Genomic DNA, 25169 nt, shown 5'->3' with positions numbered 1-25169 from the left:
TAATAATTTGAAAGATGTAGATTCAAATACGCCCAAATGTGTAATACCTTTTACTTTTAAAGATTGAAGACTTATGAATAATTTTAATTTTGTAAAATGACAAAATAAAATGAAAAGTACTTAGATAATTTTAACATTTAATTTTTTATTAAAAAACTAATGAAATAAAAATTTATATAAGTAGATTGACATGTTTAAGGTTTAAACTATTTATTCAAATTTAAATGTGAATCTGAAATTTGAAAAGGTTTTACAAAAATCTCATTTAAAATATAAACGTGTTTAAGTTTCAATATCTAAAATTGAAGTAAGACATGTTTTTAGGGCTGGCAAGGGCTAGCCACCCTAAAATGGAATATTTTTTATTTTAGCCCTTTAAAATTTTAAATTAGTAAAGGTAAAATTATACTTTGGCCCTCCAAAAATGATAAAATTTTAATTTAATCCTTTTAAAATTGCATTTTTACTATCATAAAAATTATAATTTAATTTTGACATCTTAAAAAAATTTTCTGGCTTCGCCCCACGTGTTTTCAAGTTTATGATATGTAATTTGATTTTATTTCATATATTATTTATTTTATACCATAGAAAAAAAATTAAATATATTAATTATTTATGTTAAATATTAAATATAATAATTATATTAAAAAAACAAATAACATATGCATAGGCCCGATCCACAGCCGATCCGATGCCGGTCCATCAAGTAAAGAATCTAAATACTTTCGCGCCTAAACCAACCAGAAAACAGCGCCAAAGAGGGGCAAAGCAGAAACACCTGAAACCGCCGCTACAAACGCTGCTCAAGCCGCCGTCACCATACCAGCACCAGCCAAACGTTAACGGAGCGTTTCCCGTTCTTTCTTCTCCTTAGAGAAGAGGAGCTAATGGTAATTTTATTTTCTTTCAGCGCTTTCTTGTTGCCCACTTGTGTTGCTTGATCTTCACAATTTTTGATGAATTGTTTGTGAAGATGCCTGAAAGAATTTAGGGTCTTATGCTTTCTGGTATTCAAACTTTATCGTTTAATAGATATAAATGTAGACATAAAATAATCAAAACCAATTGGTTGGCTTGAAATTACTAGACATTTATTTTGCTATTGAGTCCTTTTTTGCTTGCAGGAAGTTAATCAACAGGCTAGATGTAGAGAGTTGGCTAAATCGTCCTCATTTTATAGTACAGTTTACTCTGAGGTCATTTAATTTTTTTTTCCCTTTATATTTATTCTAATGTCAACCATTTTATTGGTTTTGTTTGGTTTCTCTTGATGAGTTACTTTTATTTGTACAGATAGAAGAGGTTGGATGGGAGCATTTGGTGAGGGCCGGAGGAGACCTAAGTTTCCTTATTTTTCGTGTTTTGTAAGTACACTTTTGATTGTATTGACAATCCATCTAATATGGGAAAGTTTTTGGAGCATTAGATTTTGTAGTAAACAGCTAGTGCAACTTCCAGGGTTAGTCACATAATCATGATAATCCTTTGGTTTTCTGCAAACGAATGGAACCTGTATATTTTCTTAGGATGGTGATGATAATCTGGGTTATGTAACTAACCTGCAATATCCAGCTTGGTGCTGTCTTTAATTGTTCTTACTGTATCCATTACTAGCTCTTTTTGTACTCCATTCTTATCAATGTTATAGTCATGTACTTTTATATCTTTAATATGGTATTGATACAGAATTGGCTATATCTGAAACCTAAAGGCTTGAATATATTTTCTGAAAATTGATAAACAGTTGATATTGGAGTTATAAAATCCTCAGTACACCATATATCTCTATATACCTGTTAAGATGTTTCTATTGTCGAACTTCGGTATTGGTATTGTAACCCTCTGTAGTTTTGTTCTCCTTTTATATTTCATGTTATCCTCTTTGTTCCTAGTTGCTATCCTGTTATCCTTCTTGTATATTTCGGTGCTAGAGATAAGAAGGGAAGAGTGCATGTTATGGAAATTCAATTGGATAAAGCTTATCCTAGAGTTCCTCCAATGGTTTCAGCGGTTTGTCTCCTATCTTTTTGGTCTTAATTTTTCCAATGTAGTCCTACAGGTGTTTTATCTTACTCTGCTTTGTTCTCAGGATGTTCCCTATGTCTTCAATTTAAAATGGTCAATGAACTCGAGACTGAAAAACTTGGTACAACAGTTTGAGAAGGTATTTGCTTCGACATTTTTGAACCCAATGTAATTCTATTCTGCTTCAGAACATATTTTTGGTGCCATGGCATGTTTAACTATTATTAGAACTTAGGTGTTTTCTCTTTGTATCCAGCATCTGGAGAAGCTTCAAGCATTCTGGTCTACTTTGGATGAAATTGACAGGTCCCTTCAGATTGTTGATTCAAAGCAAGCATCTCGAGCCATTCCGAGTCGCCAAATCCACGTAGGTGAGTCATTACTTCATACCGTCTTCTTTTATGTACATTAAAATTTTCTTGCCCCCTCCTTTATTACTGAACACAAGGTTTAACTATTTGCTACTCAGGAAATGGTTGCTTCATCATATTGTTCATCGATAACAATGATCCTAGATCATTACCAGAGTAAGAATTCATATAAAATTATATTAAAAGCTGCTAGCAAGTTGGTTTTGTTCAGTATGAATAACGAATATTTACGTGTTTGTAGGTGTCGTTTTATGGGTTTAGGTAATACTGTGAACTCCTTGAGAAAGACATGGAAAAGAAATGTTGATAAATGGCATGCCCTTGAGTCTCATCTTAAATTTTTAACTTTTGTACTAGTGAAGTGAACGTGTGGTTAACAGTGGAGGAAGAAAATTACCGAGTCGCGTAATTTTCTGCATGCAATCTGTTAATTCCTTCTCTAGAAACAGAAAATGCCTGAAATTGGAGCCTTGAAGTCTTCCATCTAATTTAAGAGGATAGAAGCTTATAACATCGTGTTGTATAAGGGGTAGATTTCATTCCATTGTACTAACTTTACATAGTCTGATTAATTGTTTAGGGAGAGGGACAAAGCCTTTTTAGAAAATCTTGAGTGTCTTTTGAACACCCAATTGCCAAGGCTTGCTGATGCAGAGACCAACAATCATCTAGATGAATGTGGAATCTGTTATGCTCAATATCTCCCCATTGGTAATGCTTCACATGCTTTAGATGTCTCTGAACTATTGTTTTGAGACTTAATTCTCAAATGTTCCTGTAGGTGATGAGCTTGGACCTCAGACTGGAAGTGCAACTGATTACACTTGTGAGAATAACAGTTGTAGTAAGGCTTTCCACAGCATGTGCCTAGTGGACTGGTTAAGGTCGATCACGACGACAAGGCAGTATGTGGAGCTCTTAGTGTACTTGTATCTTTTAATCTACACTGTGTCGGAGTATAATTTTATTCCTGTCCACTATGTGCTGTGATCAATTCAAAATTAATTGCTTGCGGAATTTCCTGCTTTTGGCATTGGGCTACCTGTCTACCTGAATGATCAAACCTGCAAACAAGTTGGGTCACTTGATACTCGTCTATGTGTCCTCCTTTATATCTTATTGATACAACCAGTAGCCTTTAGTAGAGGTAGGATCGACCGTTACTGGCCTCATATTTTTCAGTTGCAACTATGTATGGTAGCACTATTTCTGGAGTCTGATCAAGACGGACCTACATGAAAGTTGAAGGGGCTATGTTTTTCCAAGCTTTTGAAGGCACTAGTACATTATCCAAAACGTTGTCCAATAAATTGTCGGAGCTACTTTTGTCCGTTAGACTAAATGGTGTGTTAAGGTTTGCTAAGATAGTGATATAGTGCCTTTTTCTCTTTTTACCTTTTGAGAGTGTCGTTTGGCAAATGACCCTTCAAGTTATATGATTCATGGTACTTGACTTTTCATTCATAGTAAACCGGGTTGCCTTTGAATTTGCCTTATTGCTTGTACATACCTCACATTCAAATTAGCTTTGATTATTTGCAATTAGTTTATGAAAAGATATTAGCACAAACTTATCTTCAATTTCGTCCGTGGCAACTTGGTTGCTTGATTTATGGTTGTGAATCTTGTGTTGCAGGTCATTCAATGTTCTGTTTGGAAATTGTCCTTATTGCTCAGAGCCAATTGCAGTGAAAATCAATGCCACAAAGAATTAAAGATCTTATAAGTCATAATCTATGATCCTAAGCTGATCCATCCTGTCCCGGAGAACCCTTTCACGAGCAGAAGAGGCGTGTGAATTTCAATTACTGCCAAAGCAGCAAAACTCTGAAGATTAAAGCTTCTCTTGTCCATGCAGGTACCTAAAACCAATTCCGTTTTGCTGAAATAAGAAGCATTCAATGTAGGTTTGTGCCCACTAGCACTATACTATTACCTTATGACCAACAATGATTTGTGGCATTCCCTTCTTTATGTTTTGTCCTGACTTATCTAAGGCATTATTTACTTTGATCAAAAGTGTTTCACTTGATTGGTAGAGTTTCCTTGAATATTAGATTCTTTGTCCCAACACATTCATTTCTTTGCCACTGGTATGTCATATTCCAACAATATGTTACATCTATTAAATGATCCAACAATATGTTACCTCTATTAAATGACTGCTTTTAGCTGGAATTCAAGCATGTTTTGTTTCACTCGTTATTCCAACATATTGGCTGCAATGACAGAACACAAAGTTCAAATTACTAAATAATTCACACTTGGGACTTCTTGCATGGGAATTTATTCATGTTTAAATATGGACTAATGAGAATGGAGTTGTGGAAGATATTGTAGCTTTGCTGCGGCATCAAAGGATGGCCCTTTCTCTCTTAGCTTTAATGGTGTTTGCCTCCAGAAGGCAATCAATTGGGGGTCATATGAGAATTTATGCCTAGTGGGGACCTAGACTGTAAAAATCCTAGTAAATAACCCTAGACTGCCAAGTTGTTTATTTCCTTGAGGATGTGAGCTGTCATCATGAATTATAATTTATAACCCCTTTGTTGTGCTCAATGACCAAAAAGGTCGGTATCTAAAATTCTTTTCTCTATCCCCATTATTTTATACTTTACTAAATTATCAAATTAAACGACCAAAAGATTTAGCGAATCGCACTTGAAAATTTTCCTCCTTTATCCATGAGCCATTAATGGTAAAATTTTGATGATTTCAACTAAAATTTCATTTAGTTTTAAAATAATTTTTTTTATAAATATAATTTTTATATAATTTTTTAACCGTATCTTGTACCATAATGTAATACATATTTACATATTTGGTTCACTTAACTCGTAATATAAACTCAATTAAAAATTAATTAACAATTTTATCTATTTTACAAAATAATAAATATTATTAGGAGATTATTTTTATTTCTTCTTATAAAATCTAGAAAAATCAATCTAAATCTAAAATAAATCTAGAAAAAAATTAAATCTAAAACACTAGAGTCTTCAAACCTTTAATTTTATTATTTCAATCAAAATTTTTTTTTTATACATTTAATTTTTACATAATTAAGCTTGTTATAATATGGTATATCCTAAAATTCATAGACCTAAGCATAAAAGAAATAATTATAAATGTAAAATTCAAATAAACATTTATTAAATATCACCTTTAAAAGTGATTGTATTAAATAATTGAAAGAGAATTATTTCAAAGTACAAAATTTTTGTTTCTCCAAGAAAATAAATTAAATATGGATTTGGATGGACGGTGCACGTTTAGTTTACTTTTTTATCTCATACTATAGTATCATTATAGTATCTAATCTCACCGTTATCGCTGTTTTTACACTAACTACAAATAAATGCAACGTCCATCTAAACCCACCTTAATTGATTCCAAACAAAAAATATGGTATTAGAAGTGAAGGATGCGAGGAGTATCCCTTCACACTGGGACCATTATGAGCTTTTTATGCACTTCGGGGACGACCAAAATGAGCCAAATTCTAGCCAAACATTTAAAGTGAATAACAGGAAAAACCAAAACAAAAGGGGACCATTCTGAAAATCAATTGAAAGCCAATTACTTCAAACACTAATTTTGAATTTCTAACATTCACTCTTTCCTTGTTTTCATCAACCCGTAAAATGAAGCAGCAAGTAGTTTTGTCTTAGACCTGCAAACTCTGAATTGGATAATACAATAATAATAATAATAAATACAAGTTTTAAAATCAAATATTTGCACACCCGATCACAATTTATTTCCCTTTATAACCCCAATTTTTGCATGGCCCTCTTATAGCATATACATATAGCTATTATGGTACAAAGGGAGGCATATACATCAAAGTATATATGACAAGAAACATATTGGTATATCAAATATTCTGGACAGTTCAGTTGGATATGGAATAATGGGAACTCTTGATAGTACTTCATATACCTGCCATGCACTCCGGTGGGGTGACCGGGTACCGAGACTTGTCGGTGCAGTAATCGTAGATCATGTGGTTCATCCGAACCCACCTGTATCTCCTAGCTTCCATGGCATTAAGAGCTTGATAAGCAGTACCTTCCCACCAGTTCCTAGGGTTACTAGCACAATTTGCTGGCCCTGGAACTGGACACCCTTCAATGTCAAAATCCTTGTAATAAGCCAAAAATGGTGCTTTGCTCCAATCAATTTTCTCAAGTCCTCCCCTTGTTGCCCAATCATCAGCTTCCCATAGAGTCGAATATACCCCCATAGGTTGAAATTTTGGGTATGGGATGTTTTTTGCTTCATTGTTCTTGTATACTCTTATTGGCACTTCATCTACATAAAACCTGTTAAGAAAAACCACACAAATGGTCAAATTTTAATGTCATATATGCTTATTAATGTCACATTTATAGCTAGATACTGGACTTACACAATATGATGATGGTTCCACATAATTGTGTATGTATGGAAATCAGCAGCTGGATCAAACCAGAGGTTAACCCTTTGTTCTCTATCACCTTTACCATGAGCATATATGTTGGTTTGGACCGTGTATGGTTGCCCAGTTCGGTTTCCCAAGAACTCGAAATCTAGCTCGTCTCTTACAGTGTCCGTATCAGAATTCATCTGCAATACCAGACTACAATGAAAAACCGATTAAAGGCTAAAAGTTATGTCGGTAGGTAGCTTTACGTACGTAAAAGGCGGTGACGGTTCCGGCCGAGTCACCGGGGATAAGCTTGATCTTCATGCTGACACGTCCAAACAAATACTGTCTTTTGGAAGCAAATCCACAGCCTATAAAACAAAATGAATTAACAACACATTATCGAAGGGTTAACACATTTAATCATTGATTATTATTTTTAAAAAGTTAAACCTGAATTTTGGTCTAGAATAAGTTGAATGGCCCTCCCTCCATCGATTTGCTTGATATGGGAATCGGACCAAGTGATTCTAAAATCTTCGAGGAAAGTGGTGGGTCGTCCCGAAACCGAGATCGAACATGCAAGGAAACAAGAGAAGATGAAAAGAAAAGCACTGCTTAGAGTTGCCATTGTCATCAATGTTTTGAACTTAGAAGATTAAATTGTGGTGAATATGTGTATATGTGTATGCATGTATATATATAGGTGGGAGAGATTAAGGTTGATGTAGACCGCTGCATTGAAATAGAAAGTGCCATCATAAGTTTAGCTTTCGATACAGCTAATGGCAAGCCGTCTTTAGGCCCTACATACCCCCCAACTGTGCTCTAATTTTGCCCTTTGGGAACCTAATCTTAATGCTTCCACTTCATAACTTTCTCTTTGTTTTTGTTTTCATTCTCCAACCTAACAAGAAAAAGGGATCACCTATATTGAAATTTTACAATTGAATTGATCGTATATGTATTGTTTGTCATGATCCATCATCATCACATGAAAATTTGATTAATTTTATATATGGATGGATAATTTTCCATCTCATGAAATTGATATGGTATGAAGGTGGTGTAGAAAAGGATTGAAGACCAATGAGGTGTGCCTAAAAGTTTGAGTCAAATAGGGTTTGGACTGAAGTTCACAAAGGCAGTTTCATTCAATATTGCTTATCTAATATATCTGTGAACAGCTTAGATTGATATTGAACGGCCGGTTGGCCGGATCCGCCGAGTTACATGCCCCACCATTAAGTTTTTTGGGGTCTAATCTTAAACTCTGGTCAATTCGACAGGCCAAACTGGAAAACAATCAATATACCAATTTAGATAAAAGAGTTAGATAGATTTTAGAGTGAAGCACTTAAAATCGAATTTGAACCGTAAGCCGGTTGAACTATTTTTTAATGTTTTTAGTCCAAATTAATGGTCCAAATCGAGAAAAAAATATCAACCGGCAAAATCCAAATACTTAAGTATATCAACCCAACCCACCCTAATACTTAAAATAATAATTATTATTAAGAAAAAAAAAAGAGAGGAGAAAAACTAACATAAATCGAAGTGTGATTATTGTTATTTATTTGTGTTTATAAAATTTTGTTTTTAATTTTGTCAAAATTTTACCTATTTTTCAAATTTCTTTAATTTTGGACCAATCGAATTAAAATTTGGCGATCTGATTAGTTCGATCACCAATCCAATTCTGAAAACATTGGGGTAGGGGTTGTCTTATTTTCATATTGATATAGTAGACGTCGATAAAAACAAGAAAAATAAGAACACATGAATTTTTTCAACAAGTGACGAGATTCGGGTCACACAATTTCTAACACATATTAACATAGCTAGCTCTTCTAGAAAAGCTTTTAAATGTTAATTGAAAACTTTCCCAACTCGAATAAAAAATTCTTAAATTCAAAATGACTCAAATCTTAATTATTAACCTAAACTTAAAATAACATGAATAAATAACTCGAAATAACTTAACTCAAAAATTCACTAACAAACCCGAATAACTTCATCTTACAAGTAAATCAAAGCCGAAATAATATAAAACCTAAAATCACTCAGGCATGTTGAAAATTGGATCAAATTCCATCCCCATCTTTTTCTACCACTTGACAATTGTTGTGACAAGGAATAATTTCAAACAAAAGTATTATACTATTTTACATCAATTGAAGGGAATTTAAAGTTAAAACACAGATAGTGAAAGGCTGAGATATCTGAAAATTCTAAGACAGAAAGGGATCATTTCTTTCACCATTTGCATAATTGACGTACAAATATTCTTGGGTTTAAAGTTCAACCAATGTTGGCTGCCAAACCTCAATTATTTTAAAACTTTGACCTCAAAGTCAATATAAAAAAAAAGTAATACTAAAAATATGTAGTCCTTAAATGATTAAATATGCAAATTTCCTTATCCAAATAAATTTTTTAATTTCTCCTCAAAAATTATAATTAATTTATAAAAAATAAAAATTGAGGGTAATGATTTCCTCTCTCAACTATATGTCTCCAGGATCCAAAATTGAGTTCTTTTAATAAGAGTGAATACGGTTTACCACTGCACCCAATATTTTATTTTTTAAAATTATGTATAGGAGGAGGCAAATTCTCTTATATCGTGTATGTTAGTATTGAGTTGCGGATTTGTTGTGTTTTGAGTTGCAAATAAGGAAATAATTGAAATTGAAAAAGAAAATGGTTAAAATATGTAATTTCAAGAATTTAGTTCCTTTGCTTTCTAGATTTTAAAATTCAAGTCTAATTATTAATTATGTTAATTTTTGTTTTATTAAATTTGTTAGTGTGTGACATTTTGAAATGAAAAAGAACTCATTTGGTAGTAATGTACCTAAAATAATGTCGTTGTAGTAAACTTGAATTTAACAAAATAATCTTAATAATGCTAAAAGTTGGACCTAATTTTTTACATCTAAAAAGTAGCGTATTAAATTCCAAATTTACGAAGAGTTTAAAGACTTATAATATATTTTATCCAAAAATTAGTTACAGAATTCAAAACCCCTTCCTATGCCAACAACGTTACTCAAAGAGTGATTCAAAATAATTCAACAATACAAGAGATGATTTAAGCTCAACGTACTCAACTTGTTGTTTCCTACATGCATATATGTATATTTGGGGTTAAATCACTTTTTAGGATCAAAACATGGTAACATTTTTTATATTGGGGTTTGACTTTTTCAAGTTAGGTCATCTTAGAATTGTTCTTCCATTGGGAACTAAACTTTTTTTATTCAAAATATAGATCCTGATTTAACAATTTTTCCAATACTAGGGTCAAATTTTTTTTTTCAAATTAGTCCTTGAAAACTCTAAAAGTTCAGGTCAGGCCTCAATGTGAAAATAATTGTCAAGTTCTTGGACTAACTTGAAAAAAAAGTTCAAGCCCCAATATAAGAACAACTGTCTAGTCTAGACCCCAATGTGAGAACAATTGTGAAGTTTAAAATCTAACTTGAACTCAAAAAAATTTATACTTCAATGTAGAAAAAGTTACCAAATTTAAATCCCAAATAATGATTTAACACTATATTTTATATTGATAAAACATAAAAAAATATCTTAATTAAATTATAAATAAAATTAATTATGTATCGATTAATTTTTTGTCTAGTTAAATTTACCGACCGATCCGATGCTATTAAAATAATATCGGTGAAAATGATGGCAAATATTTTATGGGGATTGGGAAATGTGGATGCATGCATGGAATGGCATATAAGTGATTGCTGGGATAAGCTAATAAATGCTAACAATATCTGAGGTAAATTTAAAAAATAGTCCCATATCTTTGTTTAAGTTTAATTTTGGTCACCGATGTTTCAATTGTTACGCTTTGTAGTTCACTTTTATATTCGGACCAATATATTCTTTCCCATCTTCTTTTTTCTCTTCTTCTAACCAAACCCTAGTCGCTGCTCACAGCCATCGATGGTCCTCCGGCCGATAGTGCCACCACAACTCCTCCCCTCTCCGTTCACTGATTCAGATTTCTTCTAGACCAAACAAAAGGACAAAAGCCCAAGTTGAAGCTTGAACCTTTTCCAACCGTCAGATCGGCCTAATCCCAGGATATGTGCCTCTCCTCCGTCCAATGAGGCTTTTCACCATTGGATTTGCGAGCAAATAACTAGAGCCCCGAGAATTCAACAACCCGAAATGGGTTTTCTCTTCCTTTTTGATTTCCATTTGCTCTCTTTTTCTTGACTTTTTATTCTCTTTTTCTTCATTTCTCTAATCTCTCTCCGCAAGTTCTTCTCTTTTTTTGAGCTGTTACTCCTTCTTCTTTTCCGTGACATGGAAGCCGCATTTAATGGTACAACTTGTGAAATGTCAGATTTGTATTAACACTATTAACGGCCATTAACGGACCAGTAATCAAATTGATATCAATTGATAAAAATCAAAATCAAATCATAACAATTGAAACATCAATGACTTAATGTAAACTTAAACAAAGATATGGGACTATTTTTGAAATTTCTATAACATTATTAATGCCCATGGTGGTAAAGGGCCTAATTTATTATTATATTAATTAAAATTATGTACAATTAGTAAAAAATATTAAAATTTGTAATTAATTATCTTCAATTACTCACTTTTAAAATTAACAAAATTTAAATTACTTTAATTTTTTTAAGAGATCAATCTGCTCGATATTAAAATTGAGAGGAAATAAATAGATATTTTTACCTAAACATTTTTAGTATAAGCCTAGCACTTTCCAAGCCAATCAAGTCCTTATCATATGGTTTGATTGTCAAACTCAAAATTAAAGTCAGTCTTTCTTAATATTAATGGAAAGTATATCAAATAATTGCGAAGTGTATAGCTTTTGCCGGTTCTATCTTAATAATGTAATCCATCAAATAATATATATTAAATGGGTGGGCCGATTCAAGTTCGGATTAAGTTTTAAGTATAATATCAACATAATGTATGTTTGTCCAAATTCGCTTAGTCTAAAATATAAATTTAAAATTTTATTTAAATCTACTCATATTTATATATATCTGGTCTAAATTCATTTTAAACTCGTTCATATTATCTTTAATTTATTATTCAATAATTTATTTTATTTATAAAAATTTTATATATAGACATCTAACATTTTTAATGTTTACATAATATATATTAAAAATAAAAAAGGGTTTGGGCCAAGTCTAACTTCAAATGTTTAAACTCAAATTTAATCTTATTTTAAACGAGTTTATTTTTTGTTTAGGCTTATTTTTACGAGCTTAACCTTTTCAAATATCGGACAAAACATTGAATTTAAACGAAAAACTCGATCTATGAATAGGTGTAGATTAATCCCAAACTCAATTATTTGAAAAACATAAAAAGGGCTTAGGTAGACAAAAAGGTTTAATGTATTTTGTTTTTAGCCGGTAAATTGAGAATGCTGGAATTGACAAAGCAACAATAAATAAGAAGCATCTTTAATTAGAGGCTGGCAAGCCAATGGCTCTTCAATTCCTATTTTTTCATTATCTTATATTAATAATTAATTTGGATTATTTATTTATTTTTCTTGATAATGATTAAACATAAAAGTTTTAGTGTCATAAATAGAAATTGAAGTAAATATAGAGTTGTTAATAATATGGATGGCCCACTTAGCTTATGTGGTTTGATCCAATCTGAATTTAAATTAAATATTTTTTTAGATTTTATATAAATATTAATATAAAATAATGTATTTTAATATTTTATTAATTTTTTAAATGGTGATATGGGAATTTTTATTGGCTTGAGCCAAACTTGAAATTTTTTAAAATCGAATCTTAATCTAAACCGGTTCATAGGCACCTATAATCCAATATATATATATGTAAATGTACAGTGTTATATAGGATGGAATTAGGCTTGCAAGGGGTCCAAACCCATTTATTTTACAAATGAATAAATATTATTTTGAGAGTATTTATATTTTTTTATATTTTGATAAATTTAAAAAAATTAGACACATGATGAAAAACACGAGATTTGAACCAAGATATAATAATTTCTACTATTTTAACTTTACCATTTCAACCAGAGATATATTTGGTTTTGTACAATTTTTTTAAAATTTGTTACATAAAATTTTTCACTTATATCATTGGTGTGATATAATTTAAGGTATAATATGCGATATTTTACAAATCTACATACAATGCTATATTTGAAAGGTATGATGTCAACATCAGGTATGTGATCCAATTAGATGATTGGTATTCACTATTCATTTCATACACACCACCAGATCATAAGGTCGCAATTTGATTTCAAAAATATTTTAGTTAATTGTAGCTAGAAGTGTTTACAATCAAATCAGGTTGAGTTCGAGCTAGATAAATATATGATTTCAATATTATATATAGTTGTTTAAATTCAGTCTGGCTCGAAATAATCAATCTAAACTTGTTTAATTTTACCTAAATTTTTTAAACCTTTTTAAGAAATATATTATTTTTATTAAAATTTGATAATTATATATTTCTGTCACTACTATTATATATCTTTTTACTAAATTTTTAAATATAAATAACTTACCTTTTTTTAAATATATAGATTATGATATAACATATTTAATTTTCTTATGATATAATGCATAAATAAAAGGAAAAGTAACATATCATAAGCTTGAAAACATACTTGAGTTGATATTTGAATATTGGGGCTCGAATTAAATTTATATTTTAAATAAATTTAAATTTTTTTACATAAACTCACTCCTAGTATAGCGATTGTTTTTTTCGAATCCTCCTAATTATTGAGAAGGAATTTGAGTTAGGGTAGGTATATTGACCATTGAACAAATCTAACATAGTTAATATTTTGAAATAATGATTCAGATTTTTAATTGGTCGCTAAATTTTGAAACTTTCTAATTGAACTAGTATAAGTATCGTATCAATCAAGTCATTTCGAAAGTATAAACGTTGGCTCAAACGTAACATTGAGCCTATTTTAAACATATGGATCAAATTATAATATGTATACCAAATTTGACATATTAAGAAATGAACCTCTTAAATTTAATTGACGTTGTTACTTGGGGTAAACTATACTCAAGATCAATAAATTAATAAATTTATATTTTGATCATTTAATTTTAAAAAATTACTAAATAATCACTTAACTGTTTAAAAGTTTTCATTTAAATCACTTTAAAGGTTTTAAATATATAATTTTACTATTTTTTTGTTTTATTAAATAAATGATCGACAATACTGTAAACCTTTCAGTTTCCCCTTTTCTATCTTGTCTATCAATTCATGGAAATGTTAATCAATTATGGAAATTAATGATATCTATTGAGACTAGTTCTATGCACATCCCCCGGGGGGTTTTGGAGGGGTGGAGGGGGGATAAAACAATAAAGAAAATTTTGGGAAAATTCAAAATAATGAAAAATTAAAATTACTTAACTAATAATAATCTTTAAAAAAAATTAATTTTTACTATTTATCCTTATCGATTTATTTATTGCCATGTACTCTAAATTTATCATTTTTGGTTCTTGTATTTTTTATGTTATGAAATTTTAGTGAATACTAAATGATAGTAGTTAAATTAAGTTAAATTTGTAACGCCCCAATTTTTGGGTTTTCTGTGTTTCTGTGATTTTTAAAATTTGTGTGTGTTTTGGTTGGTTAATATATATATTTTAGCAGGTTAGTGGGCCTTTGGAAGGCCCAAACTTAAGTTAAATCCGTGGTAGTCTTCGGAATTTTAATTTTATGAACAGGTGATGCAATTGGCGTTTGGGCTTTTAAGAGTAAAGGGGTAAAAGATGATACAAAAAGGAGTGTGGTGTAGTGGCAAGGTGGCGCCACTTAGAGGACAAGGAAGTGACGCCATAGAGGAAGCAAGGGGTCCAAGGTTCAAGTCTTGGCTTTTGCAATATATTTTGGCTTTTCTTTTCAATAAATCTGGAAGCAAGTAGGTGTGCTTTAAAGTATAAAGTGTTGGATTTATGACACAAATGAGTTGATGGCCTAGTGGTGGTGGCGTGAGTTGGCATGTGAGAGGACTTTGGTTTGAATCCTTTGGCATGCAAAGATTGATTATTTTGCTATGTTGGGACGGCAAGAGTTGGTGTTGGTTTTAAACTCTGGTGATGGAGGGATCCCACATCGGGAAGCTAACATAAGAGTAGATGGAGATAACATAAGAGGAGATGGACAGCTGGCTTTAAACAGAGCAAACCATGAGGAGAGTAAGCATACCCTTCTTGGCTGATCCCTTTCGCTTTGTGACGTGTTCGTTTGGGTTGGGCGTCAGCTAAGAGTGTTTGGAGCGCGGATTAACTGCAGTCTCCTAACAGGTGTGTATTTCTCATTACTCTAGTAGTAGGACGGCTATTTCGGGTTGTGATGGGCTGAAATGGACCATATGGTCCCAATGGGTCCGTAGGCCCAAGTGGATAAGTTGTATAATTATCGAAATACCCCTGTAGGGTAGAATTACCGAAATACCCTTATAGGGTAGAAATATCGAAATACCCCTGTAGGGTAGAATTACCGAGATACCCTTGCAGGGTAAAATTACCATTTTGCCCCTATGGTGTTAAATGACTATTTTGCCCCTCGTGTGTAAATGGCTAACTTGTGTGATGATTGGGTTAGTTGACGTGGATTTATGTTAGTTATTGTTAATTCGTAAGTCTAATGTGTTAGTGATCGATTGTAGGATTATCGTGTGGGAGATATCGTCATCAATCGTCATCAACCAGGTGTGTAAACGACACCCTCCATTAGACTGAATCGGTAAAAGCCGAAATACCGAAACGTTGGTATTTTGTGAACTCGCGAGCGTGCGAGCGCTCGTGAGACAGTTGTTAATGAATATGGTGCATTTGGATGATTAGAGTGCAGAGTGTGCATTTTCGTGCATAACGGTATTTTTGGGCTTAATGGGTCGAAAACGGGCCAATGGGCCAACGGGCCCACTTTGGTAAAAAGACGAGGTAAGTACTTCTGATTACTTGGTAAACGTTAGAATGAGAAACCTTAGCAATAGGTAATAATTACTGAAATACCCTTATGCATACAAAATTACGATTTTACCCCTAGGGTTATTTTTTTTCTGAAAAGCATGATATTCTGTTTCTGTATGCGTATGCCATGACATATTATTTATGTTGCATGGGACATGGGTTTATATTAATGGAGGAAGCGTTCTGGTAGCCTCGCTGCAATCTGGTGGCCTCGCCACATATATCTGTTCTGGTGACTTCGTCACAATATCTGGCAGCCTCGCTGCAATCTGGTGGCTTCGCCACATATATATATCTGTTCTGATGGCCTAGCCACAATATCTGTATCTGGTGACTTCGTCACAATATCTGGCAGCTTCGCTGCAATTTCTATGGTATGTAGCGGTTGGGTGGGTCGAGTAGTCTCCCCACATGGTGTAAGGCTGGTATGGGGGTGTTATGGATGGCTCTAGGTTGGGATTTCTGCATTCATGATATATTTGTTCTGTATCTGCTATGGGCCTATAGGTTTCATTCTGATTTCTGTACTGGGCCAAGGCCCAGATAAGTCTGACTCTAAAGTTTGATCTGTTTTGGGCTATGGTTGGGTTATGTTACACCCTTTATTTTTATCTCTACAAGAAGTCTCCAACCATAGTGGGCTTGGAGCTGTGAGGGATTCGGAGTGGCAACATCATCTGCAAAGTTGGTTTTTCTAAGTTAGTTTATTTTTATTATTTTATATTCTGATTTAATTTTGGGTTTTCAGTTGTAATAAGGCCGCTATTTAAATTTCTTTTTCCGCTATGGTTTTATTTTCTGATTATATTTATACTATGTCGAAACTGCTAGTGTTAGGCTGCGCGGGTTTTCAAAATTAATGAATATTTTCCAAGACTCAACAAGCACAACAAATGGATAGCCTAAAGATTGATAAATTGGCTTTTCATTCAACCGCTGTTTTTACAAAGACCACCCCAATCACTTAAACCAACGAATGCATACTAAGTCGTAAGTCCATGTGACACGTCAGATTTGGAAATAATGTCTAGGCCGGGTTTGGGGTGTTACATTTAGTGGTATCAAAGCCAATTTGCAACAACTCGACTGTGGAATGGGTCTAAAAAAGGGAGTTTGTAAAGAAACACTGAATAAAGGTTTTCGAAAATCGTTTTTTTTAGAACTTGATTATAAATTGTTTTCGAGAATGTTCCCAATATTTTCTCTTTACAAATAGGTGATTTTAAATATTAAAATCAGCTTTCTAAAATTAGATTTTTTTTAGAAGGTGGCACACCGAATCTCCTGCCCAAGTCTGTAAGTTTTCTGAGCCTTTTTGATTGTTTTTGAAATATCTGTTATATGCTTGTACAAAACCTTATCATGGTACTTTAGTTAGGGTAACAGTGGAACTATAGAAACTCTGATAAGTAGACTGAGACTGTAACTAGGTTACCGCAAAAGGAAACAAACTCAAACTCTGAATTACTGGTATTCATAAGACATCTGTAATAAACACTGAAATATTAAACTGATTCATAAAATTCTTAACCAGATAATACGAAATGAGTACACGAGCAGCTCGTGGAAGAGGCCGTGGACGTGACTGAGGTAATGCTCAGGCTGAATCTTCGTCTTCAGGACATGTTCCAGCAGCAGATGCACCGGTACCACCGACAACAGAGGTAGAGTCTCATGATCGAGGTACCGGGGACGATGCTCTGTCCTAAGCAATGCTCTGAGTTTTGGAAAGGGTTGCTGGGGTAAGTACAAAAAACGAAATTCGGGGGTCTATTTCTGAGCGGCTCCAGGCCAATGGAGCAGAGATATTTAGGGGCGTATCTGGTGTAGCTCCGAATGTGGCTGAGTATTGGTTAGAAGCCACAGAGCGAATTATGGATGATCTGGACTGCTCTGTGGAGCAGAAGCTGAAGGGAGCCATATCGTTACTCAGGGATGTGGCTTATCAGTGGTGGCTCACGGTGAGAGATAGAACTCCTTCTGGCAGTGTGACTTGGGAGCTATTTAAGACAGCCTTCAAAGGAAAGTATGTTGGGGCTAGTTACGTGGACGCTCGCCGAAAAGAATTTCTGAACCTGGTCCAAGGGAGTAAGTCAGTGGTTAAGTATGAGTCTGAGTTTCTAAGGCTGAGCCGGTATGCTTCTGAGATTTTCGCTACAGAGTATGAGCATAACGTACGCTTCGAGGATGGGCTGAGAAATGAACTTAGGGTGCTGATTGCTCCGCAGAGGGAGCGTAACTTTGCTGCTTTAGTGGAGAAAGCTAAGATAGCTAAGGAAGTGAAGCATACAGAAAGACAGAATCGTGAGAAAGATCGGAACCATTTTAGGAGAGATTCAGGACTTTCAGGTGGTATGAACAGGAATGTTAAGAGAGCAAGGGTAATAGAGCCAGTTCGAGCAGTACCGATGAATGCTGTTAGACCGCAGGGTTGTAGGAATTGTGAGAAGATGCATATGGGTGAGTGTCGGAAACGTTCTGGTGCTTGTTTCTGATACGGATCTATGGAGCATAGGGTTAAGGATTATCCCTAGGAACCAGATCAGGTTCAAGTTTTAGAGCAGAGGGTCGCTCAACCAGTGAGGGGTGGACCATAGTTTCTGAGAGGACGTGGGCAAGACAGAGGTGGTAATAGAAACGGTCAAGGAAAAGGAGCGCCTAGTAGGGGTGCTGGATTTGCTGAGGCTCATCAGTCGGCATTGGTGTATGCAGCTCGTCACCGAAAGGAGGATAATGCACCTGACGTTATAACTGGTACGTTTCTGATTTCTAGTATGCCATACATTGCATTGATAGATATTGGATCTACCCATTCATATGTTGCATATGCTATATCTGGGTCGCTGGGTGTGTGCTCTTAGGAGACCGTGAGTGAGTGGGGTATCTGTACTAAGTCCTTTGGGTCACTTAGTTAGGGTAGATAAACTGTATAGAGATGTGCCTATAGAAACTCAAGGAAAAGTTTTCTCTGGAGATCTGATGGAGCTACCTTTCGGAGAATTCGATCTCATTTTGGGAATGGATTGGCTTGTTAAGCATAGGGCTACTTTGGATTGTGTTGCTAAGTGAATAATGTTAAAGACCGCAAAGGATGGAGAGGTTTTGGTGATAGGCGAGCGTAGGGATTATCTGTCTAATGTGGTGTCGGCATTGAGAGTCGAGAAGTGGATTCGAAAGGGATGTGAGGCTTATTTGGCATTTGTAAGCCAATCGAAAACTGAGGATCTGACAGTGGATAAAATTAGAACTGTCAAGGATTTTCAAGATGTTTTTCTAGAGGAGCTTCTAGGTTTGCCCCCGAACCGAGAGGTTGAGTTTGAAATCGACTTGTTACCTGAAACGGTACCGGTGTCCATTGTACCTTATAGGATGACATCGAAGGAGTTGGTGGAGCTGAAAGCCCAAATTCAAGAGTTATTGGATAGAGGCTTCATTAGACCAAGTGTGTCTCCATGGGGAGCACCAGTGTTGTTCGTAAAGAAGAAAGATGGGTCAATGCGGATGTGCATCGATTATCGGTAGTTGAACAAACTGACGATTAAGAACAAGTACCCACTGCCGAGAATCGATGATTTATTCGACCAACTTAGAGGAGCTTCAGTATTTTCCAAGATTGGCCTTCGATCTGGGTATCATCAGTTGAGGGTTAAGGAGGTGGATATTCACAAGACGGCATTCAGAACTCGGTATGGTCACTATGAGTTATTGGTTATGCCATTTGGGTTGACGAACGCACCTGCGGCATTTATGGATCTTATGAATCGAGTGTTCCAGCCATATTTGGATCGATTCGTGGTCGTCTTTATTGACGATATTCTGGTTTATTCTGAAACTGAGGAGAAGCATGATGAGCACCTTCGTATTGTGCTGCAAGTGCTGAGGGAGAAGGAGCTTTATGCGAAATTCAATAAGTATGAGTTCTGGTTGAGAGAGGTAACTTTCTTGGGGCATGTTGTCTTTGCTGAAGGGATCAAGGTGGACCCTCGAAAGATTGTAGTGATTCTGGAATGGAAGCCACCGAGGTTAGTGTCAGAAATTCAAAGTTTTTTGGGTTTAGCTAGGTACTATAGAAGGTTTGTGGAAGGATTTTTTGTTATGACAGCGCCTTTGACAAAGCTTATAAGGAAGAGAGTATCGTTTGTTTGGACTGAGAAACAACAGGAATCTTTTGAGAAGCTGAAGAAAGTTCTGATCGAGGCACCTGTTCTGATTCAGCCAGAGTCTGGAAAAGATTTTACCCTATGCAGTGATGCATCACATGTAGGGTTGGGCTGTGTGCTGATGCAAGAGGGTAAAGTGGTTGCTTTTGCATCGCGACAGCTTAAACCATATGAAGTTAACTATCCTACTCATGATCTGGAGTTGGCAGCGGTAATCTTTGAGCTTAAGATTTGGAGACATTACCTGTACGGAGAAAGGTGTATTATATACACTGATCATAAGAGTCTTAAGTACTTGCTGATTCAGAAAGAGCTGAACCTTAGGCAGCGGAGATGGATAGAATTGCTTAAGGATTATGACTGCGCGATTGAGTATCACCCAAGCAAAGCTAATGTGGTAGCTGATGCCTTAAGTCGTAGAACTGTATCTGATCTGAGAGCCATGTTATCTCGTTTGAGTCTGTATGACGACGGTAGTCTGTTAGCAGAACTACAAGTTAGGCCGACCTGGGTGGATGAGATTAAGGAAAAACAGTCGAGGGATGAGTCCCTGGTTTCTCGATTCCGGCAGGTTAAGAATGGGGATACTTCTGAGTTAGGACTGAACTGTGAGGGAGTTCTGTGTTACCGAGGTAGAGTTTGTATTCCGAAGGACTCTGACTTGAGGCAAGCAATTCTGAAAGAAGCTTATGAAGGTATGTGTGCTATGCATCCTGGAGGGAGTAAAATGTATAGCGACTTAAAGGAGTTGTATTGGTGGCCTGGATTGAAGCGAGAGGTAACAGAAGTTGTGGGAAAATGTCTAACTTGTCAGCAAGTGAAAGCTGAACATCAATTACCTTCTGGACTTTTGCAGCTAGTGAAAGTACCACTTCGGAAGTGGGAGAGGGTAACCATGGATTTTGTGAGTGGGTTACCCTTGACACCGTCGAAGAAGGACTCGATTTGGGTAATTGTGGATAGGTTGACCAAATCTGCTCATTTCATACTTGTCCGCATTGATTATTCACTTCAGAAGTTAGCTAAATTGTATGTGGCGGAAATAGTGTAACTTCATGGAGTGCCAATGTCGATTATTTCTGATCGAGATCCTAGATTCACATCTCGGTTTTGGCAAAAGTTGCATGAGGTGTTGGGTACGCGGTTGAACTTTAGTACAGCCTTTCATCCTCAGACTGATGGTCAGTCGGAAAGGGTTATTCAGATTCTGGAAGAATGTTGAGGGGATGCGTTATCGACTTTGGAAGCAGTTGGAAGGATTACTTACCATTGGCAGAGTTTGCATACAACAACAGTTATCAGGCAAGTATTCGAATGGCTCCTGATGAGGCACTGTATGGGCGAAGATGTCGTACACCTAGTTGTTAGACCGAGTTGGGTGAACGACAGGTTCTTGGACCTCAGTTAGTGGCAGATACTAAGGATAAGGTCAAGTTGATTAGAAACCGGTTGAAGGAAGCGTCTGATAGACAGAAGTCATATGCAGATTTGAAGCGTAAGGAAATTGAGTACTCTGTGGGTGATATGGTCTTCTTGAAGGTTTCACATTGGAAGAAAATATTAAGGTTTGGGAGGAAAGGCAAGTTAAGTTCACGATTCATTGAGCCTTATCGGATTCTTAAGCGAATGGGTCCAGTGGCTTATCAGTTGGAGCTACCTCCAGAGTTGGATAGGATTCATGATGTCTTTCATATCTCCATATTAAGGCGGTATTGTTCTGACCCTACTCATGTTGTGCTGGTTGCAGAGATCGAGGTGCTAACAGACTTGACTTTTGAGGAAGAGCCTGTACAGATTTTGGATCGAGATGTTAAGATTTTGAGGAAGAAATCAGTTCCGATAGTAAATGTGCTGTGGCGTAATCATGGCAGAGAGGAAGCTACTTGGGAGCCAGAAGTGGCGATGCATCAACAATATCCTCATCTGTTTGATTCAGGTAAAATTTTGAGGACAAAATTTCTTTAAGGAGGGTAGAGTTGTAGCGCCTCAATTTTTGGGTTTTCCGTGTTTCTGTGATTTTTAAAATTTGTGTGTGTTCTGGTTGGTTAATATATATATTAGCAAGTTAGTGGGCCTTTGGAAGGCCCAAACTTAAGTTAAATTCGTGGTAGTCTTCGGAATTTTAATTTTATGAACATGTGATGCAATTGGCGTTTGGGCTTTTAAGAGTAAAGAGGTAAAAGATGACACAAAAAGGAGTGTGGTGTAGTGGCAAGGTGGCGCCACTTAGTAGACAAGGAAGTGACGCCATAGAGGAAGTAAGGGGTCCAAGGTTCAAGTCTTGGCTCTTGCAATATATTTTGGTTTTTCTTTTCAATAAATCTGGTAGCAAGTAGGTGCGCTTTAAAGTTTAATATGTTGGATTTATAACACAAATGAGTTGATGGCGTAGTGGTGGTGGCGTGAGTTGGCATGTGAGAGGACTTTGGTTTGAATCCCTTGGCACGCAAAGGTTGATTATTTTGCTATGTTGGGACGGCATGAGTTGGTGTTAGTTTTAAACTCTAATGATGAAGGGATCCCACATCGGGAAGCTAACAGAAGAGTAGATGGAGAGCTGGCTTTAAATAGAGCAAACCATGAGGGGAGTAGGCATACCCTTCTTGGCTGATCCCTTTCGCTTTGTGACGTGTTCGTTTGGGTTGGGCGTCAGCTAAGAGTGTTTGGAGCGCGGATTAACTGCAGTCTCCTAACAGGTGTGTATTTCTCATTACTCTAGCAGTAGAACGGCTATTTCGGGCCGCGATGGGCTGAAATGGGCCATATGGTCTCAATAGGTCTGTAGGCCCAAGTGGATAAGTTGTATAATTACCGAAATACCCCTGTAGGGTAGAATTACCGAAATACCCCTGTAAGATAGAATTACCGAAATACCCCTGTAGGGTAGAATTACCGAAATACCTTTGTAGGGTAGAAATACCGAAATACCCTTGTAGGGTAGAATTACCGAGATACCCTTGTGGGGTAAAATTACCATTTTGCCCCTAGGGTATTAAATGACTATTTTGCCCCTCGTGTGTAAATGACTAACTTGTGTGATGATTGGGTTAGTTGACGTGGATTTATGTTAGTTATCATTAATTCGTAAGTCTAATGTGTTAGTGATTGATTGTAGGATTATCGTGTGGGAGATATCGTCATCAATCGTCATTAACCAGGTGTGTAAACGACACCCTCCCTTAGACTGAATCGGTAAAAGCCGAAATATCGAAACGTTGGTATTTTGTGAACTCACGACCGTGCGAGCGCTCGTGAAACAGTTGTTAATGAATATGGTGCATTTGGATGATTAGAGTGCAGAGTGTGCATTTTCGTGCACAACGGTATTTTTGGGCTTAATGGGCCGAAAACGGGCCAATGAGCTAACGGGTTCACTTTGGTAAAAAGAAGAGGTAAGTACTTCTGATTACTTGGTAAACTTTAGAATGAGCATGAAACCTTAGCAATAGGTAATAATTACTGAAATACCCTTATGCATGCAAAATTACGATTTTACCCCTAGGGTTATTTTTTTCTGAAAAGCATGATGTTCTGTTTCTGTATGCGTATGCCATGACATATTATTTCTGTTGCATGGGACATGGGTTTATATTGATGGAGGAAGCGTTCTGGCAGCCTCGCTGCAATCTGGTGGCCTCGCCACATATATCTGTTCTGGTGATTTCGTCACAATATCTGGCAGCCTCGCTGCAATCTGGTGGCCTCGCCACATATATCTATTCTGGTGACTTCGTCACAATATCTGGCAGCCTCGCTGTAATCTGGTGGCTTTGCCACATATATCTATTCTGGTGGCCTAGCCACAATATCTGTATCTGGTGACTTCGTCACAATATCTGGCAGCTTCGCTGCAATTTCTGTGGTGTGTAGCGGTTGGGTGGGTCGAGTAGTCTCCCCACATGGTGTAAGGCTGGTACGGGGGTGTTATGGATGGCTCTGGGTTAGGATTTCTGCATTCATGATATATTTGTTCTGTATCTGCTATGGGCCTATGGGTTTCATTCTGATTTCTGTACTGGGCCAAGGCCTAGATAAGTCTGACTCTAAGGTTTGATCTGTTTTGGGCTATGGTTGGGTTATGTTACACACTGAGTTTACCGAACTCACCCTTTATTTTCATCTCTGCAGGAAATCCCCAACCATAGTGGGCTTGGAGCTGTGAGGGATTCGGAGTGACCACATCATCTGCAAAGTTGGTTTTTCCAAGTTAGTTTATTTTTATTATTTTATATTCTAATTTAATTTTGGGTTTTAAGTTGTAATAAGGCCGCTATTTAAATTTCTTTTTCCGCTATGGTTTTATTTTCTGATTATATTTATACTATGTCGAAACTGCTAGTGTTAGGCTGCGCGGGTTTTCAAAATTAATGAACGTTTTCCAAGACTCAACAAGCACAACAAATGGATAGCCTAAAGATTGATAAACCAGCTTTTCATTCAACCGCTGTTTTTACAAAGACCACCCCAATCACTTAAACCAACGAATGCATACTAAGTCGTAAGTCCATGTGACATGTCAGATCTAGCAATAACGTTTGGGCCGGGTTTGGGGTATTACAAAATTTGTTATTTCTAAAATCTTACATGGCAAACATGTTTTTTTTTCCACATAATCCTAGCAAAAAAAAAGTCAATCACTTTAGTTAATTGATAAAATAGTTATGGTTTGAATCGTAACTAAAATATCATAATTGAAAAGTTAAGGATTAAAAATGATAAAATTGGAGAACATGGTCTGAATCCATAATTTACGCATAGTACAAGAATAAAAGCATAATTTGATCTAACATATTTAACTATAGTTTGGATTGAGATTAAAATTTCAAAATTTAAAAAGTACAAAAATTAGAATTAACCAAATTAGAGCATAAGAACTAAATTCATAAATTATACATAATATAGGGACTAATAATAACAAATTTTGACCTTACAAATGAATAAAAAGTTCTAATGGCTTTAAAAACTGACTATGATAAAAAAATTTTAAAAAGAAAGAAAGAAAGAAAGAGCATGAGAGAGAAGTTAAAATTAGGAAAACTTTCAAGTATCATCATGAGCTATTGCCATGGGTTGGTTTTATGTGTTGAGTTTAAGACTTGTGAAGATAAATATTAATTACAAATAAGATCCCATTAAAATAATTTCATAAAAAGACTTTACAAATATATTCGTAAAGTTCAAAA

The 25169-nt window shown here is 35.3% G+C and overlaps 2 protein-coding genes across 6 annotated transcripts; one reads left to right on the top strand and one right to left on the bottom strand.

Annotated features, from left to right (window-relative positions):
• The first annotated feature begins 701 nt into the window (after positions 1-701).
• LOC107935245 (E3 ubiquitin-protein ligase FANCL) lies at positions 702-4553 on the top strand. 5 transcript variants are annotated; one of them, XM_016867813.2, is made up of 11 exons: positions 702-893; positions 1128-1199; positions 1297-1367; positions 1935-2013; positions 2093-2167; positions 2285-2399; positions 2498-2555; positions 2641-2712; positions 2980-3110; positions 3181-3304; positions 4036-4553. In XM_016867813.2, exons 1-11 carry the CDS (start codon positions 891-893, stop codon positions 4112-4114), a joined length of 879 nt encoding a protein of 292 aa, XP_016723302.2. In that variant the 5' UTR covers positions 702-890; the 3' UTR covers positions 4115-4553. The 5 variants fall into 5 exon arrangements, with proteins under 5 accessions (XP_016723302.2, XP_040935807.1, XP_040935819.1 ...); XM_041079873.1 differs by having other exon boundaries at positions 2477-2555; XM_041079885.1 differs by lacking the exon at positions 1128-1199 and having other exon boundaries at positions 2477-2555.
• A 1449-nt stretch (positions 4554-6002) lies between these two features.
• Positions 6003-7457, bottom strand: LOC107935242 (probable xyloglucan endotransglucosylase/hydrolase protein 6). The gene is made up of 4 exons (NM_001327390.2): positions 7261-7457; positions 7078-7178; positions 6811-7007; positions 6003-6724 (listed from the first exon to the last, which is right to left on the bottom strand). The coding sequence occupies exons 1-4, from the start codon at positions 7442-7444 to the stop codon at positions 6334-6336; spliced, it is 873 nt and encodes a 290-aa protein (NP_001314319.1). The 5' UTR covers positions 7445-7457; the 3' UTR covers positions 6003-6333.
• Positions 7458-25169: the final 17712 nt, after the last annotated feature.

Source organism: Gossypium hirsutum, chromosome A02 (genome assembly GCF_007990345.1).
Source record: "Gossypium hirsutum isolate 1008001.06 chromosome A02, Gossypium_hirsutum_v2.1, whole genome shotgun sequence".
Taxonomy (NCBI): domain Eukaryota; kingdom Viridiplantae; phylum Streptophyta; class Magnoliopsida; order Malvales; family Malvaceae; genus Gossypium; species Gossypium hirsutum.
The sequence above is the reverse complement of the archived record's forward strand: the minus strand, read 5'-3'. Positions and strand labels throughout refer to the sequence as shown.

Coding starts and splice junctions, on each gene's coding strand:
- LOC107935245 (XM_041079873.1), top strand. Junction 2,713..2,979: donor AAAAGAAATGTTGATAAATG/GCATGCCCTTGA, acceptor TTAATTGTTTAG/GGAGAGGGACAAAGCCTTTT. Junction 3,305..4,035: donor TCGATCACGACGACAAGGCA/GTATGTGGAGCT, acceptor CTTGTGTTGCAG/GTCATTCAATGTTCTGTTTG.
- LOC107935242 (NM_001327390.2), bottom strand. CDS start 7,444: ATGACAATGGCAACTCTAAGCAGTGCTTTTCTTTTCATCTTCTCTTGT. Junction 7,008..7,077: donor GAACCGTCACCGCCTTTTAC/GTACGTAAAGCT, acceptor CTGGTATTGCAG/ATGAATTCTGATACGGACAC. Junction 6,725..6,810: donor TGGAACCATCATCATATTGT/GTAAGTCCAGTA, acceptor TTTTCTTAACAG/GTTTTATGTAGATGAAGTGC.